Source organism: Protopterus annectens, chromosome 3.part0, assembly GCF_019279795.1.
Source record: "Protopterus annectens isolate FY-2018-M chromosome 3.part0, PAN1.0, whole genome shotgun sequence".
Taxonomy (NCBI): Eukaryota; Metazoa; Chordata; order Ceratodontiformes; family Protopteridae; genus Protopterus; species Protopterus annectens.
Genome location: NC_056731.1, coordinates 323,002,103 through 323,019,841, shown reverse-complemented (window position 1 = coordinate 323,019,841; position 17,739 = coordinate 323,002,103). Strand labels below are relative to the sequence as shown.

The 17,739-nt window shown below is 38.0% G+C and overlaps 1 protein-coding gene across 1 annotated transcript in view; it reads right to left on the bottom strand.

Annotated features, from left to right (window-relative positions):
* DDC (dopa decarboxylase) overlaps positions 1–17,739 on the bottom strand; it is a 696,490-nt gene that overhangs the window by 571,724 nt on the left and 107,027 nt on the right. The window contains exon 2 of the mRNA XM_044064799.1: positions 4,612–4,893. Within this exon, the coding sequence (XP_043920734.1) occupies positions 4,612–4,812 (201 nt within the window). The 5' untranslated portion in view covers positions 4,813–4,893. The remainder of the gene's footprint in view (positions 1–4,611; positions 4,894–17,739) is intronic.

Genomic DNA, 17,739 nt, shown 5'->3' with positions numbered 1-17,739 from the left:
CACAACATACTTCCTTGCTGCCACTCGCTTATGTGGGCAAATACCCTAACTTCCACTGACTTGATTCCTGTACAGTTATCTAAGGCTAACTTTCCTTCCCAGAATCCTGACCCTAACTCTAAAAACTCTCATTGATTTCCTAAACCTAAAATCCCAGTCAGTCCATAAAGTTAAAATTGCCCTTGACTTCCTAATTGTATTCTCTCAATTGCTCCCTAAAACTAAAATCCTCCTCCCCCTGTTTAACCCTAACCTTACAGTATCTCCTGATAACTTCTAAACCTAAAATCCCCCTCCTTTCCCTAATGCCAACCTTCTTGAACTCCTGATTGCTTCTTAAAGCTAAAATTCCTCTCCCCTCCCTAACCTTATGCTAACTCCTGATCACTCCATAAATTAAAAAAACCTTCCCCTCCCAAACCCTAATCTTCCGATCCCCTCCATTAACCTAAAATCCCCTTCCTCTCCACTCCCTAAACCTAAAGTTCCCATGCCCATTTCCCTTCACTACTTGCCTGTTCCACAGAAGGACCTTCACTGCATCCAACCATTGTGGTCGCTACATGTCTGAACTCACGTTCACGTTTGAGCACCTCTTCAAGTAGCTGGGAGGTCAGGGTTACAGCCGTCCACACCCCCAGCTGAGTCAGTGGAATTCAAGCAACTGGGGATCAAGTGGCTATAATATTGCCATAAGATGAACATGCTAATATACTGGAAGGTTAAGTCAGCATTATAACTAGTAGTTTATAAGCGGTAAGTAATGCACTTAGTCTAACCATTTTATCTTACCTTATAAGTGGCACTGTCCTCTACATACTGAGGTTGAAATGGCTATGTTATACTCCAGTGAGTATACTTACAGAAAGCATGTTTTCATTGGGTTCTTTTGATCATAATTGGTCAAAACCACTTCTACTTTAAGTGCACAAGCCTCTGGTAATCTTTAGAGAGGATACTTGTTTTCACCACTGGTGGTGTGCAACAGTCTGACTGGTATATAAAAGTAAGGGTCGGGTGGTGAGGAGAAGCCCCACATTTTGGGAGTGCAGGAGAACTGTACCCTGCAAATTTTTTTTTCTTTTTTTTTGCTTTTCTTTTTATTGCAGTTTTGAGTTCTTGACTTAATAAAATTGATGAAGCATAACTTGTTGTTTGGTGATAAAAATCTAACATTGGTAAACCAGTATAACTGGAAAGCGCTTGCTGCCTGTTATTATTTGTTTGATTTTCACTATTTGTGCTGACTTTCTGATTTCTTATATATTGCAAGAAATCTGGGATTTAAGTGTTAGTCCAAAATGCAGTGTGAAATAAATATCTGCATAAATAAAACATTGGCACTGAGATCCCCAAAATATTTGTACATTTTCATTAACACTTTCACCTAGTCCATTGACATGGAGGATAGCAGTTGTTGTGGGAAAAATATTATGTAGAGTGTAATTAGGCAGGAAGCAAAATAAATATATAACTCACACTACATTTTATTTAAAATACGCTAGGTGCTGTTGTTATATATCATCTTCCACATCTTATGTCCTCCCAGTGGAAGCTGATATTCCTCCCAGAGGAAGCAAGACAAAATGAATTGAAGCACCACCAAAAAAGAAGTAAATACATTTTGGAGAAAAATCTATGAAGATCCTGTGGAACATAACAACAATGCTGAATGGATAGAAGAAGTAAAAGAAAGAATAAGAAGTTTAAATGTACAGGATATGAAATGGGATGAAGTAACAACCAGAGAGACTGAAATAAAGTTAAGAAAAGCTCCTAAATGGAAAACCCCAGACCAAGATTCAGTATCTAACTTTTGGCTAAAAGTATTAGCATCTTTACATGAAGATTTAGCCATGAGTAAGAGCTATTTATGTATATGCACACACTGAACAGACACCAGCCTGGTTAACAATAGGACAAATGATACTCCTCCTTATGAGTGAACCTGCAAGCTATTCCAAAAACTATAGACTGATAACTTGCTTTCCGACGATGTATAAACTATACACTGGAATTGATACCAACAGAGTTTATAGTCATTTAGAAGAAAACTCAATCATGGCAATAGAACAAAAGTATAATAAAAAGAAAGTCATATGGAACAAAGGGTCATTTGTTGTTAAATAAAGTCAGAACGGAGAACTGTAAAAAAGGGAAGAATCTAAGGATGGCATGGATAAACTACAGAAAAGCATTTGATAATATCCCACATTCAAGGATAAACGAGTGCTTAAAATTTAATAAGATACATGCTTCACTGACTGATTACATTACAGTGACCACGAAACAGTGGCAAACCACTTTGCAGTTAAGCCATAATAATGGACAAATTATAATTCCATGGATAAAAACTCAAAGGGGGATATTCCAGGGTGACTCTATTTAAATCAGGAAAGCTGCAGCACCAAGAAATCATAAGCCAAGAAAATCAAACCAGAAGTAGATAAAAATAGGGCAGCAACTGAATGTGCTATAAAACAAAAGAAAGATATAAGGTGAAGGGTCAGATGTGAAAGCAAGAAATGTATAAAATACATAAATATAGTTACAAGTACAGAAAACTCCTGGAATAACTTCATGTTTATCAGGATCGAATGCAGGAATGGGTAAGGAGAGGTGAATTTAAACCAAAAGACAAAAGGTTAATATTGGCTGTCCAAGATAGTGGACTACATACACATTCATTTACAACATCATTGAACATGTGGGAGAAACCAGACAAATGTAGGTTTTGTAAAATTGAAACAGCTGCACATCTTGTTGCTAGCTGTGATATACTAATGGCAGAAGGACTGTATACTGAAAGGCATAATAATGTGGCAAGACCGTTGCATTGGGGATGTGCGAACATTATAATATTGAAGTATCTGAAAAACACTGGTGACATGAGCCACAACGCATTATAGAACATGATGAAGTTTATATCACATGGAATCACCCATTACCAACAGTTCAAAAAATAGATGCAAGAAAACCATGAAAAGAAATCAAAAGAAGCATTGATCATTGAAATTGCTACACCCAGTGACTACAGTGTCTTACGTACAGAGAGACACAAGGTTATAAAATGCCAGGAACTGCAGGCAAAAATGAGGGCAATGTAGAAGGAGGATACCCAGACAGTTCCAATAGTAGTAGGAGCAATAGGTCTTATAAAAAAGAATTTGCAGTATTACTCAGATTTGTTACCATGGCCACAGTGGTTCCTCCAGGTGCTCCGGTTTCCTCCCACATCCCAAAGACATGCTGTAAGTGGATTGGACACTCTAAATTGGCCCTAGGTGTGAGTGTGTGTGTGTGCGTGCCTTCTGTGGAAGGTTGGGCACCGGGCTGGAAACTCAACACCATAAAACTCCACTGCCAATCATGAGCGGACAGATGATCCACTGTGGCGACCCCTAACTGGGAAAAGCCGAAAGAAGAAGAAGAAGAAGATTTGTTACCGATACATGTAACTCTGTATGAATTGCTGACGGAGTCAATTTTTGGCACATTGCGAGTGCTGCAAAGAGCACTTCTGGCTAATATGAAAGATTGAAAAAATACTAATTTCATGAACATTAATCATAATTTGGCTTAGGAATGTTTTCTATTCCCTTCATGGTATTAGAAACCCAAAAGACTTGGAGAAATTAAATAAAAAAGACTTGCCGACAAGTACTTCTGTTTTAAGCTTCTTGCTCAGATATTCTAAAATGAACAGATGGCTGTGTCAGCCATTGCCTCACATCTCACTACCATGCACACTGGACTCTCCCACCATCTGACAGCAAGTGGACCACCTGTGTGGGACTGACTAATTGGGTATTAAATGTCTCTTCTTTATGGAGCAAAATCATACCTGTGCATTATCACTAGTGTCATTTCTAATAATTCCTTTGTGTTATCACTGGTGTCATTGTAACCATCCCTGTGCATTATCACTAGTGTTATTGTAATCATACCTGTGATTTATCACTAGTGTCATTGTAATCATTCCTTTGTGTTATCACTAGCGTCATTGTAACCATACCTGTGCATTATCACTAGTGTCATTGTAATCATTCCTTTGTATTATCACTAGTGCCATTGTAACCATACCTGTGCATTATCACTAGTGTCATTGTAATCATACCTGTACATTATCACTAGTGTCATTGTAATCATTCCTTTGTGTTATCACTAGTGGCATTGTAACCATACCTGTGCATTATCACTAGTGTCATTGTAATCATAACTGTGCATTATCACTTGTCATCATTTTAGTTCAAACATTCACTATATATTACTAACAGAAAGTAAAGCTGTTCTTTCTAGTTATATCAGTTTGCAATATGTCTTTGCCACCTCAGAAACATATAATGCACATATTTGACTGACATTGTCTACTGAGCATTGTCTTTTAGCAAGAAAATAAACTTCTGCATGAAATCCAGACTCATATTTCCAGCTCTGTTTAAAATGTGCCATTTTCACTTGTTAATATTGTAGATTAGGAGGAGTATTTTTAACTTAAAACATAGAGATGAATACAAATATTATTTTGCCAGATAGCATGATCAAAGCAATTTCTCTTCAGTTCTGTAGTTCTAAAATCTCTTCTCAAGTAATGTGAACCATATGTCTTACCCCAGGCATAATCACCCTTTCCACATCCTTTACAATATCTTCAAAACTCTCTGGATGTTCAGGTGCTGAGTCTGGGATGAGGGGTCGCAAGTATCCTGGCTTCACATCTGGATACACATCTCTCTTTTCAATATTTTCCAGGTAGTCTGCAATGTAATCCACCATTTCCTTTCCTCGTCTTCGGAATTCTGAAGAATCCATTTTTGCTAGAAGTTTGTTTTTTTCAAATGTTTAAGTGTCAGTGTTAGCTCTCTTATGGATCTCCAACTCAGTATATTGCTTCTGCAGATACAAATGCAAAAGAAAAACAATGTTTAAATAAGTGACATCATCCTTGAGTATTTTTGTACACTTTTCCTTCATGAGTACACAAGCACAAATTTTTAGCCAAACCAGATTAACTAACCATGTAATAATGTCACACAACCGTGTAGTAGGTTGCACTGTTGATATGATGGCTACTGATGTATATGTTGATATATTAGCTGCTTGTGGTAATGATCTGTTATATCACAATGTGCAGTCCCTTGGCAGCACTCATGTTTATGGGACAAGCATATACTAGCATGCAGCTGCCATTTCTGAAGTCACACTATGTATTTAATCATAGTGCAATATACATGTTCAGTAGTAAATAAGCAATAGGAAAGGTGACATATTGATAGTGTTATCAATGGCATGGAAGGAGAAGAGGAACTTTAACATGGACAAAAGTATCTAATGACAGCTTCATCCCATACTGATCGTAATCAAGATAGCTATTCTGGAGATAATGCAAGTTATACATGGAATAAAGCATCTAATTTATGGCTACAGCTTCAGAAACTAGTCATTTCCTAATGTAATTACATTGGAAATACTCATAGAATGAAGAAGACAAATTCAGTTCCATTTGTAAAAAGAACACAGAAAGTCATTTCCTATTTGTTTTCTTGTTTTTATTTTTTTTTTCTTTAGTCCCTAGAGAAATAGTGATGAAACCAACAGTTATTCTTTGGGATTCAGACAGTTTACAGTAATGTGGAAGCCTTAATTCCAAAGGTTTCTGCATAGTGATAAGCCTGAGGAATTCAAGCACTACTTTCCCGCTACTGTTTTATTCTGGCAGTGGCCATAGCACAGAAAGATGTCTCACTGGTGAAGCTGCATACAAGCACAGTAGTCAGTCGGAACAGTTAATGCAAATTATCCAGAAATGGTGCCGGCACTGAAATAACATGGTGCAGTGTTTCACTATTTTATTGATGAAGAGGAAAAGTGAGTGCTGTTAAAAGATGACATTCGGTCATTAACCCATGTGGAATGGTCACTGCTCATACCACAACTACAAGTGGATATCACAGACCAGACTGTATGTATGTCTGTGTGAGGGATGGGGGGGGCGGGGTCTGTGCTACTGCAATACATAGTCAGGTAGAGGGAACACTAACTTGGTCAGGTCTGACAGGACAGTGTTGGATTCAGAGACATGGTAATTAGCTGCTAATGAGTTGCTCCTCTGAGCTGCTTTACTTTGTCTCTGAATCGGAGATTCTAGCCACCACACTAATTGACAGACCCTCATTAGTTGATTAGCTCTGGTGGTGAAAATCCCCCGGAATTGCAAGGAAGATGAAGAAGTCCTATTTGCCAGGTTGTTACAGAGAATGTGTCTCTGTAATAGCTGATCTTGGGAAGAATGGTGCCAAAATGCATCAGAAACACATGTTGGGGATGTGGCAAGGGTCCAACCATTAGAAGTTTTAAAATATGCCTTCATTATTATGACAGTTTTTGCTAGGAAATACATTTATAAAGTCTTTCGCATATGGAATTGTAATAAAACAACTGTAATAATTGAGAAAATATGAAATTTTGAGAACCCCTTCAAACTGTGAGGTATTAAGTTGCAGATCACTGAAACTGTGCTTAAATTCATCACTGGGTTCCAGTATCTGTTAGCCCCATATTAAGATTTTACAGTAGTAATTTCATTAGTTTCTCAAATTTTTTTACCTTAAGATCACCTACTTACATATACAAATGCATACTGCCTTCCTGCTCTTATAGCCAGGAGCTTGATATAAATGAATGAAAACTCCTCCAATTCCTAGTCATCAAAAGCTAGTTTGCAAATGTCGGTCTTGCTGAAATTACAAAAAAGTCTGTACCATAGTTTTTTCTGGTGTGTGTGCATTTATATATATGTGTAATATTTGTTTATTTATTTATTTTTGCTTTGTCAATGACTTCACCTAGAATGCCTAGTTTGTTTAGGGTCCCTAAGATTCATAAAAATCAGGACAATCCACTAATGCGACTTTTGGTGGATGCTAAACAATCTATTACTTACCCATGCACAAAAGTCATTGACAGCATATTGAAAAAATATGTTGCTTTAGAACCACAAATATGCAAAGATTTGTGGCCCTTCTAATCTAACATAAATAATTTAGGGAGGTCTACAATTTTTTGACCATTGATGTATGCAACCTGTATAAAGTTATCCCACAGGACACAGGCATTGAATGGGCAATGGGACATATTAGATCTTTGGGTGACGAACAAACTGAGGTAAGACTAGTAGAAGAACTATTAAGTGTTATTATTTCTAATAATTACATCATGTTTGAAAACAACTACTTTTTGCAAAAAATTGGTGTAGCAATGTGGTCCCCATGCGGTACTAGCTTCGCTAATCTAGTGATGGCCCTCTGGGAACTGGAAGCCATCCTAGATAATGACGAGGTGAAATACAATCTTTATTATTATACCCGCTTTTTGGATGACATATTTATGGTCATCAAAGGGGACCTAGATCTAGCCACCGAATTAGTGGAATGTTTTAAAAATTCTACATCTTTTTTACATTTCACTAGCTATTTTAATGGAGAATCTATTAATTATCTGGATGTTGAGTTGTCTAAGGACCGTGCTCAGAAAAAATATATAGCACATATATTTAGGAAAAAAAACTACTCTAACTCCTTCCTGCACTACACCAGCACCCACCCTTTCCACCAGGAAAAGTCTGTGGTCAAGGGGCAGCTGGTGCTTGTGGCACGGATGATATCAGAACAACACCATGTTGAGGAAGAATGCAACACTTTGAGAATCATGTTTCTTCAGAGGGGGTATCCCACTGATTTATTAACAGAACTTATTCTGGAGGTAAGTGAGAAATGAGACGTAGGCCTCATTAAGCCGATTCTTAACAATAAACCCCATAGTGATTCCCCATTATCATATTATGTTGAAGAGTTGGACACTAATAGAGGGGGAAGTACTTCAGTCATCGAGGAGGATAGACCTCAACTGAATTTCTCCTTGAGTTTTATTACTACCTTCAATCCTGAAGCACAAGGATTAAAAAGGATTCTAGTAAAAAACTGGGAATTACTTACTAACAATATGGATATTTAGCGGAAGGTAGGAGATCAACCATTAGTTCTCTATAGGAAAGGCAAAATTTGAAGAACATTACAGAAAACTCAAGGGCAACCATCAAAAAATATACTGGAACGTGCAAATGTGAAGCATGTAATCAGTGCAAGTATATGGAAACAGGTATTAAATTTACAATAAAAGGGGAAACAATATCACAAAAAGGATAAATTTAATTGTAACTCCAAGTCTGTAGCACAGTGTCAGTGCTGCTCAGCGTTCTATGTCGGTAAAACCGACCATAAATTCAGGGAAAGGGTCTATGAACATACATATTAGATTAGTAGAGGTAAACTTGCGAGCCCATTAGCTAGGTATTGTTTAGAATTTCAAGGGCATCATTTCAAGTTTCGAGTTATTGACTGTATTAGACTAGATATTAGGGGTGGGCCTTTTTCCCTGCTTTTAGAGAAATTAGAATTGCTTTGGCAATTTAGACTGAACTCTTATCAGCCACCTGGACTGAATGAATTTTGTTCAATAGCATGCATTTTAAAACTTAAGAGTCTTTTGAGATAATGAAAGTAAACCTTAATTTGCTTTTTTGTTTACTATATTAATTATAGCTACACCAAAAACATGGAGAGTATATGTAAATAGGTACCATCACCATCTAGTTTGTTTATTATATCAGTAGAATTTCCTCTTGTGTATTACTGTATATTAGAAAGAAGGTAGTTTAAGAAACAGAACACCCTGCTTGACAGGTTCAAATATTTATTTCAACTTTAGCACAAAGCACTTTTCGCTTATTATTTACCAGACATTTTACTTTTGTATTTTTTGAGAAGATGTAGTAGTATTATCAGTGAACTGTATAGCATGTCTTGTAAGACTGAAATGTTCTTTTAATTTTGTAGTTAGGGCTGTCCCATTAATTATGTGGTAATTAAGACTTGCATTTAAGCTTGCATTCATTTTACCATGTTTATTGTCTGCTGAAGTTTAGTCAACGGACCAAATGAAAAGCGTTTAACTGTCTTTTGGTTTTATTAAAGAGTGGAGCAACTGATTCGGTTTGTTTTTTCATTTTTACAGCAGAAGTCTCAGCTTCTCATAAATGTCTGGTGCTGCTTAATATTACTTCTGTGTAGAAAGTGATGATATAGCTTCAAACCAATTATGGTCTTCTTCCACATGCATGTAGAAGCTGCAGAACTTCATCTCCTGAGAATACTCTAAAGTAGTGTAGGGTATTACTTTACATAATGCGCAGTTAAAAGAGAATATCTTTTTGGGAGTTCCTGCAAATAATTGGGGTGTAATTCGTAACCGTCTGCGTAACGTTTCCTAGAAGAGTCTGCATACCTCTCAACCTATTAGAGCAAGAAGTCTGGACAAAGCCATAAATAAAAGTGGGACAAAGGTCCAAAAATAGGGACATTTTATAAAAGCTTAAGAAGTTGATAAAATAACAGGTTTTACAATAGCATGGTTTTTCTGAAGGGTATGAAATCTGAAACTCAAATGTCTGCCATTATTTTCTAACTTGAATCTTTAATGATTTGCTACTAATTTGCCAAAAAAACACAATTTTATGAAAACAGACTAAAAATATGAGGCAAAAATCTGGACATTGTGTGAAGTTCTGTACAGCTGAGAAGCGTATCTGTTCTATGGGATATTGAGTAAAGTGCAGATGAAAGAAACTAATTTCATATGTATGACTAAGGGTAATTTCTCAACCAGCAACATAAGAACTATAACTTCATAGATTTGATAGCACTTGTTTTTCGTATTTGCCATTGTCAAGCTGGGGGCATTTCAGCAGCATATTTTAGACTCATAAAGAGTATATGCTCCACAAACAAATAAAGTTACTCCCAAATGCTGTCACTCTTTGCTGACTTGCAATCAGGAATATACATTTTCAAATGAGGCATTTTGTATTTGAGCAAATATTTATGACATCGTTTTTGTAAATGTGTTTTCTTTACCATTTGTATGATCCACCCTCTTGTTCCCTTCGTCACAATGGCAGTGACTCTGCTAGAACCATTAAATGTCAACCCTGTTACACTGCACCACCAAGGTATGGAAGTATTACATTAGCTGAAGGAAAAGCAAAGGGAACTGAGACAAAAAGGTTTATTCTGCAGTATTTAAGGTCATATTTTCTCCCTTGAAAGGATGCAATACCTGACATACTGCCTGACTGTACCTGTAAAAAATGCAAGATAGAACTTGAGCTGTACTTCGGTCTTGCAGTTTCATGTTTATTTATGTTTGTGAACTTAATTTCTTGTGTACTACAGAATTGTCATTTGTCTGTACACATCATAATTTCATCGGTGTTCATAAGGAACAGCTTCATTAGGATTCCTTAAAGATCTAATAACGACACTGGTTCTGCCATCACAGATCTACTGTCATAGCCTCTGTCATCAGTCTGTAATTATATGTATTGTAAGCAAGCATTTAGCATGCAACTTTTCCTAACCATGCTCTGTCATACTGAGTTACGTAGTCTTCCTTCTCTTTTGCATCTGCAGTCATTTTCCATGACATTAGATCAGATACATAGAGTTGCAGGCGATGCTTACTGCCTTTAATGCCATCTGACTTTTTGTTCTCTTTAATCAAATTATTTTTATGATTTTATTATGTATACAGAGTTGTTGATATGTATCAACCCATTTATAAATAACACAACTGCATTACAGGCAGCCTCTGCTAACAAGATATTGTGTTCAGTTTATGGTGCTGTAATCTGCCTACTGCTCTGGTGACTCAGCAAGGGACCGAGCTGTGCATTACTTTTTGAAGAGTTCTATACTTTGGTAGATTCTAATGTTATATTATTTTACTATTAAGCTTGTTATAATAGACTCAGCTATTGTTTATAATGCAGATAAGATAACATGGCACTCCATTATATTACATTTAAAACATCATGACAGTCTGTGTAAAAGACAGTATTGCTGTCATAAAGGATTAGGAGGAATAACAACCTCAGCATCGCTGTCGTTATTTTGCATACTGTAAAGAGGAAGTTGTTTTCAATGTAACAGTGAAGGGTTTAAAATCCCTACCACATTAATATAGTTTAGAACTTATCATTTAGGTGGATTTCAAAAGAATTGCTTTTTAACTTTTTCCTTTTTTCCTATAAACTGACATTAAGTGTACAAAGGCTGTTCTACTGCCTGGTTATTATGGCATCAGTAATAGGATGCAACACGTGTGTGTGTGTGTGTGTGTGTGTGTGTGTGTGTGTGTGTGTGTGTGTGTGTGTGTGTGTGTGTGTGAGTGTGTGTGTGTGTGTGTGTGTGTGTGTGTGTGTGTGTGTGTGTGTGTGTGTGTGTGTGTGTGTGTGTGTGTGTGTCTGCATGAGCACACGTGTATGTTCAGTCCTACAGAATGAATCAGTGATAATCTGGGGCTTCTGAAGTACTGATTTATTATTTTTTTTACCACGATATACCTTTGCTTATTTAGCTTAAACTTGAATTTTAAGCATCTTTTTCTTTAATGTGTTTAGCATTTGTTACATTGTACAAGACTTGTGGCTTTTGTTTATGGTGCTGCAGGTTTATCTGTGATGACTCCTATAGAACTGTTGTTTACAACAAAATCAGCACACACATAACCAGATGTTATGTAATCTAATAACTTCAGGCTACTCTGGTAATTGAATAGTCATGCCTGGTTACTACTCATTTTCTGATTTAATTCACTGAATTCAACAAATCCTTACTCACCTACAGCATGTTTTGGTTATTACTTAATGCCATTTGGGTGGTTTGATTTTAACTATTTAATATAGTAGTGAGTTAGCAATCACAGAAAATATATCTATCATTTTGTTGCATACATCACGTTATACATAGGTTCATAGTTTCATAGGTTCATACTAGGCTATCTGCCCTAGGGCATTTACAAGCCTAGCCAGAGTATGTTTGGCTTTCGCCACCCATTTTAAATTAATTTTGCTATGCCCTTTTTCGAGGTTAGTATACTGTGCCTCTGTCTAACAGTGACACAGAAGTGATACCCGGGGTAAACCTATGATCTCCCATACACTCATCAAGACTCCTCTTGAGGAGAGTCAATGAGGGACTCTGCCTAACCTGGACTGGGATTTTATTCCAGAGTGAAGGGAGCCTCTGGGTTATGAATCTGTCCCTCCAGCATGTCCTATTTATTTCAGTGCTGAGGTTCAAGTCTCGAGTGTAGCTCGATGGGATTTGGATTTTTTGAGGTGCAGCATGTCCCTTAATTCCGGGTTGGACATGGCCTTATACGTCAGGCACAGGTCACCTCTGAGCAGGCAGTATGCCACTGAGTAGAGCTGAAGTTTCTTTAACTGGGCAGCATATGGCATCTGTTTGAGCCCTTTGATCCTCTTGGTGAGGTACTTTTGGGGTCTTTCCAGTTGCTGCAGGTGTTTGGTAAGGTACATCCCAAAAGGGGCATTGTACTCGATTATGGGCCTGATGAGGGATGAGTAAAGAGGCACGATGACCTCCCCTAATCTAGATGTGAATCCCTTCATGATTAGGTGGGCTATATAAAATGTTTTTCTAACCACTTTGGCCACGTGGTTGTCAAATGAGAGATTGCTATCAACTTGGGTCCCCAGGTACCTAATTATTTCTTCTGTACTTAATGGATTACCACCTATGTGGTAATTTGTGGGCACTTTGTTTTTTGCCAAAGGGGATGACTATACACTTTTTGGCGTTTAGCTTGAGGCCATGGCTCTGGCACCAGTTGTCTGTTTCTATGAGGCCCTTTTGGAGGATGCTTGTGTCGGCTGGAGAGTCGATTATGGCGCCCAGTTTGCAGTCATATGCGAACTTGGTCAGCCACAGTCCTTCCGTGTTGGCCTGTACCTCCGAGAAATATATACCAAACAAGAGAGGTCCCAGGACTGAGCCGTGTGGGACGCCACTTGTAACTGGTTTGGAGTCTGACATGGCTCCAGCAATTCTAACCATGTGGGTTCTGTCCTTGAGTCAGTTTGCAACCCATCTAGTGACATAGGGGTTTATATTTAAGCTGGTGAGCTTATCTATAATGCCCGAGTGGGGTATTGTATCGAAGGCTTTTGCAAGGTCCAGATAGGCTGTGTGGACCACTTTCCCTTCGTCAATGGCCTTGGTGACTGTTTCAAAGAAGTCAACCAGGTTTAAGAGGCAGGATCTGCCCTTAACAAAGCCGAACTGGGTAGGATCCAGTGTCTGTAGGTCCCCAATATCTTTATTTATGAGGTCCATGATGATCCTTTCCATAGCTTTGCAGACCAAGCTAGTCAGGCTTATGGGGCGATAGTTTCCAGGGTCCGTTGAGGCACCACCTTTGTGGAGAGGGACCACTGTTGCTGTACGCCACTCTTTGGGTACATATCCTGTAGTAAGGCTGAGATTGAACAGTAGTTTTATGTTTGGGTTTAGCTCTTCTTGGAGTTCATGTAGGACGCAGCCTGGGACAAAATGATTTATGCATAATTAAATTAATAAACCTTCACCGAGCTCTATTTTAGTTCGCAAAAGTTATTGAAATTATACTTTGCTGGAGGATAGACAGTACAGAAAGGTATTGATTTTTGTGGCAGCAAAATCCCACACATTCCATAGCCAAAGGGAGATGACCTGAACCCTTCTTTTCTCACAAAACCAGCTCCATGGATCATACAACATTACACTATAAGGAAATGGCTTTTCCTCTGATGTGGAGAAAGTGGGCAATGCTGTCATTGCTAAGTCATGTGCGACAAAATGGGCATTGCTGATCCATGGTTGAATGAACACAAATACATCAACATAGTTAGGGACTCTATGAGATAGGACAGAAGTTAACAGAAACTTCAATATTCTAAGTCAAGAAGTCAATGAAATTTACCAACTGCAAAACTCTGTCAACAGTTTTAGTTTCGAGCCTCCAGTAGGGGGGTTGAGTTATCTATAGAAACAAAGTTAGTTCCAAATATAAAGTATATTACAAACAGGGAAAAATGTAACCTCGTGTATTACCCAGTAAGCCTATAGCAGTAAATGAAAAGCTAACTATGTATTTATTTTCTGAGCTGTGTGTGTGTGTGTGTGTGTGTGTGTGTGTGTGTGTGTGTGTGTGTGTGTGTGTGTGTGTGTGTGTGTGTATTTATGTGTGTCTGTGTCTGTGTGTCTTTGTGTTTTGCAGAAAATGACTTAGTCCGCTCCATGAGAGGACCAACCTTAGGAAAAACGCAAAAATGCAACTTGAGTGAAGGAGACCACAATGCCTCCACATCACTCCCTTACCCGTCACCCCAACTCACCAACCTACATTGTCCTTTGCACTTAGATGCATTTCAGATGGAAGTATATATATTGCATATGTTTGTGGTTGACAACAGCATACCCATCATATGTAATATCCCACTAATAGGATATAATCAAGCCAATAACACGTCACAGATACTGCACTATCTTGTTTACTTACTGAGCATTAAATCCATAGGGTTTATTCGACTTTTGAATACAATTCCAACCATACACTTAAAGAGCAGTTTAGATAGGATTAACTAAAAATGTAGTCAGCGATATTACAAGACACTACATCCCCACAACTCAAAGTCCAACCACAAATCAAACTGGGGTGCAATGCTAACAGATTTTCAAAGTTTTGTAGTACTGAAACTAAATCAGCCTAAAATACTATTAGCCATGGTTTCCTCAGCAAGCAAAATCATGTTATATTTGAAATTTCTTATTGCCAACCCACTCCGGTGTATACCAGTGACAATCTTGAAAGAAAGTGAACAACACGGAATCTCTTGCAGGTATCCAGCTGCGTACAGTTAAATATTGATTAAGCAAACACTTAATAGCTGATGCAAACTGTTGAAATAGCAACCCTTGAACCACACCACTTAATTATACCACCAGACATGCAAAACATTTCTGTCCTGGCTATTGCAGCCTAGAGCTGTTTGTTAAGATGTATGCATCTATGTGTTCTGAGGGACAAGTACATGGCAGTCTCTCAGACTTTGGTTTGCTATTCTACAGAAATGTTAGTGCAATATTTAAAACTGAGAATGCTGCTTGCAGTGTAGAACATGGCCCTGGCTACATGTCTGTACCACTAGGGTACTACAACCAATGCCTGAAGGGACATCAAACATTGCTTCAGTCTTATTACTTTCCCACTTAAAGCCAGTAGACCTCTTAGTCCTTAGGATCATAACTGCTCAAGGCAAGCAATATTACTCCTTTCCACATATTGTTGCAGGACACTAGGTCACCATTCTTTCAACATAAAAACTGTATTCATCTGCTAGGTCTCCTAAGCAGGGTTTTGACAGACTGTTAACTTGCTTGATTTATGTGCTGGCAATAACTAGTCAAACATACTGTGGATGCCTTTAATTAAGCTGCTAAAACTATTAAGGACCCGTTTGGCTTGAAGTCAGAGTTCCTACTTTAGGAAAAAAGCACTCTAACTTGCTGTTATAATTGCTTTCCCTTACCTATGAGAAGCTTACCTTCTCTTTGTAAAGTAGGCATTTAAGGTTTACTCATCCTATACATCAAATGCAGATTTAAACAGGAAAATAAAGTAACAGACTCAAAGAAGAAGTTGTACAAATGAGGCACAGCCTCTGCTGAATGCCCTAAATAAAACAAACCATTCTGCACATTCTGCATTACGCATTGAGGCAACACTGATTTCAATAACAGATTAATGCTTGTCCAGTATCCAAACCAAACATCTTATGTAATATATTATCAAACAGCCTGTTACACTGATCATGATACATCACTTCAGCTTAATAAACTAAATATTAATAATGTATACTCTATATCATTCCTAATTTTCATATTGTACATTTGATGGAACCCTTTCCCCATGTAATGGCCACATTTCATCATTAATGATATAGTATTGTATCACATTTGAGGATTGCATAGGTTAGTACAAGGTTAACTGCCCTTGTAAGCCTAGCCAATATTTCCCTGTGAGACTCAAACCCTGCACCTTGTGTTTGTAAGGAAAACACCTTAACAATTAGGCCACCCTCCTAACAATGCTGAACTCTACAACAATTGTTTAGTTAAACCTGATAAAAGGTTATTATCTAATCATGCAAACAATCAAAAAACATAAAATCAAACATTTATAAATTCATAGCTACTATATTTTTACTTTATTGTGGTGTTGGTGGGGTGAAGCTTTGGTGCACTGCATCAATGTACTGGGATATTTGAAATTAAATGAAGAGGGTTCAGGACTGAAAAAAACATCCTCTTCCCCTTAGCAATATATTTTATATTCAGTGCTCCTTAAAACAGTATGAAAAAACAACAGCAATAGTGGCCTTAATAGAGCATTTCATTTTTTGCCATGTGCCGTGTATTTTTTTCATCACATTCGTTAGAGATGCTAAGTAGGAAGACCATTCACACATGCATGATCCAATTTAGGAACCAGATGGCCTTGGCTTTGTATGCTGCATGAAGAAGAGTCCCTCCTCCCAGAGCTTCAGCTCCTTTCTATCAGGCTTACTATATAGCCTCAGTGATAGATGTTCAGTTCTGAATAAGTGCCAGCAGTATAACCCCACAAAAAATCTTGCTACTATGCTTTGGATCATTATTGAAAGCATGTTCACTCATCATGTAACATGACTGCCTTAAACTGCTGTCCAAATATAATTGTCCCTACTGCATTTACACAAGTTACACCAACAGAGAAGAAACTTGTGTAAGTTGTATGTTATTCACGTTATTCAAGAAAAATGTCACACTGTTTGTTGACAAAAACTCTTAAGTAAGCATAGTGTGCCTGCACAAATCACATTACTTATCTTTGTAGGAGTGGAAGATGCACTTATTGAACTGCAGTGGATCTAAAGGAATTGTCATAGGTTCACATCATTATCATCATCATCATCATCATCATCAACCCACTTTTTCCCATTTTTTGACATGGGACTGGGGTGTCATGTCAACTGTCACCATCTGTCTCTCTGTTCACTGCCACTTTCCTGCCTTCTTTGACAATCATGCCTGACTGTCACAGGTCTTCATTTACACAATCCATCCACCTGTTTTCTGGATGTCCTCATTTTCTCTTGCCTTCTTTCTGTCTGTCCTAAATCTTCTTCACCAGAATGCCTTCTGTTTTTCTGCAAACCACCATGATCTGTTCTTTTTTACCTTTTCTGCAATTGGACCTACTTTGATTTCTGCTTTTATGTCCTCATTTCTTTGTTTGTCCCACAGTGTGACATCCTACCACCTGTCAAAGGCACTTCATCTCCATCACCTCTAGCTTCCTCAATTGCTCTGCCTTTACTGTCTACATTTCTGTACTATACAGATGAACTAACCACTGTTTTATACACTTTATTTTTCAGCTTTTCTGGAATTATTCTGTCATATACTACACCTCACACTGTGTGCGAGTTGGCTCCAGCCCCTCTGTTTCTAGCTTTGACCTCCAAATTCAGACTTCCCATCTCCTCAACCACCGCTCCCAGATACCTGAAGCTGTTAAACTGTTCCACTATTTTTTCTTCTATCTCAGTTCCCAGCTTCTTCTGATTTCCACCATTTGCTGCCTTTACAACTGTCTTATCTGTACTCAGTTTCATCCCATGTGCCTTAGGTTTTGCATTCCATTCCCCTAACCTTTCTTGAAGTTCTTGCTCAGAGTCCGCCTGTAATGCCATGTCATCTGCATACAGCAGCTTTGTTGATTTCTCCCCTCTAAGCTGTT